Raw genomic sequence first — 2,240 nt, forward strand, 5'->3', positions numbered from 1 at the left:
CAGGCGCTGGCGGGGAGCGCGGCCCCGCCGGGCGAGCGGCGTCCGCTGCGCTGCCGGCGCGGAGGATGGACCAGTCGGTGGCCATCCAGGAGAGCCTGGCGGAGGGGGCGACCTGCCGGATCGTATCCTTTGCTGCGGCCGAGCGCGGGGAGGGCCGGGTCCCCGTCCGCGTCCCGGGTCCCCGTCCCGTCCCGCGTCCCCCCACCCCCGGCAGCCGCGGGGCTCCCGTCTCTCGCCGCTCTTCCTTGACCCTCCGCTGAAGGCGGTGCAGGGCGTCCTGGCTGCTGGGGAGAGCGTGGAGAGCCGGCTGCTGGGCCTCGTGGAGAGCTGCGGGGAGCACGCGTGGGTGCCGGGGCCGCACCGGCGGGAGGGCGGGCGGGAGGAGCGTCCGCGGGGACGCCGGGAGCTCGGCGGGTCCCGCACAGGCCTCGGAGAGCGACCGGCAGCTCCTTCCGACCCCGGGGACTTTGCAGCGGGGCCGGGCCGGGGCCTTTCCCCCCGCGGCACGGCGTGGGTGCTTGGCGAGGGGAGCCCCGGCCCCGAGGTTTTGGTCTGGGGCCTTTTGCTGGGAGCTTACCCACGCTCTTCTGTGGACGGCGGGGTGGGCGGGTGGGTGGGCATGCGGCCGAGAAGCCGCTTTGGGATTTGCATGAGGCTGCGCTGGCAGGCGCTGCTGGATGGCATGGGATGGGGTCTGTCCGTAACCTGCGGAGATGCCAGAACCGAGGAGGCATTGCCTCCGTGTCTGCTCCGTGCTTGCAGGATCTATGTGTACACTCACCGGCGGATGGCCATCACAGCTGAGGATGTCTGGCTGGAGAAAGTTATCCCGATCACAGAAGGCTTCGCGGTGGAAGAAGGTACTAACGCGCTTTGGTGGCTTAGTGGCCACCTCCAAAGAAGGGGATGCAGGGGTTTGGAGTCCGTGTTTTGTTGTTCTGCTTGTTGAGATTTGGGACCTATTCAGCCTTCGCGTTTTTTCTTCAATTTGTAATCCCTGGTGATGCTTGTGTGTCAAATGGCATAGCTGGAAGGGCCCTGCTAGATGAATTGCTCTGCAACCCAGAGCACCCTGTGCCACGGCCTCCTACCCTGGCAGGTTTGTTCTGCCTGGCGCTGTTTGTACAAGCAGCATTTGTGGTTTGAGGAGCTTGGCAGGCTCGCTAACCTCAAAGTATCAGCGCAGTCTGCAAACCTGTTGCTTAGCTTTGTAACCAGACTTTGTTTTGCTTTTACAGTTGTACTTGACAGTGACCTTCATGTCATCGGTGAGTTCTGTTGTTGCTGTAACACCTGTGTTACAGGCGTTCCTGCGCCCTGTGCCAAGCGACACTGAGTGAGGCAGGAGTGGGGGCTCTTGTGATCCAGACTGTTCACCGGGGGGATCTTGTCTTGCTGCTGCTGGGGAAGTCAGCATGCTGTTTGCCACGATTCAGTTCATGCCAACAAGTATCATCACCCCAGTTCAGCCAAAGGAGCGATTTTTTCCAAATGCTTTTAAACTGCTACTGGAAGATTAATTACTGTCACTGAATGAGCAGAATCAAAATTACAAATGCTTATTTTTATTTTTTTAAATGGCATTCTCATGTAGAATGTGGAAAAGGGCCATGATAAGAAAGTATGAGGAGACTTGTTGCTGAAGTCTGCATGCATGCACCAGCTGCTGTAGAGTAGAGAAAATGCTCGGTTTCTGAAGGCTTGTCAGCACTAACCACAAGAGCTTTTTCTCCCAATGTCTTTAGGCTCCGACGTGACTATCCAGATAAGTTCAGTGGATGACCGACTCATGGTGCGGTTGCCCTTTGGTTCCCACACACGCACATTCCTCCAGGAGGTCAGCAGGTGCAGCTCAGGTACGAGCTCTGTTGTGCGCTGGATGTGGCCCGTGGGTTTGGTGGTGGAGGCGTTGGCAGTCTCAGCTGGCATGTTGCGTTTGTGCGTTTCTTCTCCCTGGGGAAGAGCAGCATCGGCCTCTCTGCTGCTGAAACTTGGGCAGAACCGTAACAGTTTGCAAGTGCGACGATTCTCCATCGTCGGGGCAGAGTTGAGCGGCGTTTTGGCTGAGCAGATGCGAGTGCTGCAACAAGCAACCTGCTGCTTGTGGGGTCCGAAGGCCAAATGGGAATTCGTTTTGAGCCAGTGCTGTGAAAGACCAGGTGGAGTTCCTAGGGTGGCAGTTTGCTCCCTGTCCTCCCGCCTGTCCCCCCGTCCCCGTCCTCCCATCCCCGTCCCTGTCC

At 59.4% G+C, this 2,240-nt stretch overlaps 1 protein-coding gene across 5 annotated transcripts in view; it reads left to right on the forward strand.

The window, feature by feature from the left end:
- Nucleotides 1-23: 23 nt before the first annotated feature.
- Nucleotides 24-2,240, forward strand: part of INPP5B (inositol polyphosphate-5-phosphatase, 75kDa) — an 18,136-nt gene continuing 15,919 nt past the window's right edge. For 2 of the 5 annotated variants that reach the window (XM_010575945.1, XM_010575946.1), the window contains exons 1-3: nt 582-860; nt 1,239-1,268; nt 1,746-1,856. In XM_010575945.1, the coding sequence (XP_010574247.1) occupies nt 620-860; nt 1,239-1,268; nt 1,746-1,856 (382 nt within the window). In that variant the 5' untranslated portion in view covers nt 582-619. Of the gene's footprint in view, nt 343-375; nt 861-1,238; nt 1,269-1,745; nt 1,857-2,240 lie in introns of those variants that run through there. The other 3 variants (XM_010575944.1, XM_010575948.1, XM_010575949.1) reach the window with 3 other exon arrangements.

The sequence above is a fragment of the Haliaeetus leucocephalus genome, unplaced genomic scaffold (assembly GCF_000737465.1).
Source record: "Haliaeetus leucocephalus isolate CR32 unplaced genomic scaffold, Haliaeetus_leucocephalus-4.0 Scaffold517, whole genome shotgun sequence".
Classification (NCBI taxonomy): domain Eukaryota; kingdom Metazoa; phylum Chordata; class Aves; order Accipitriformes; family Accipitridae; genus Haliaeetus; species Haliaeetus leucocephalus.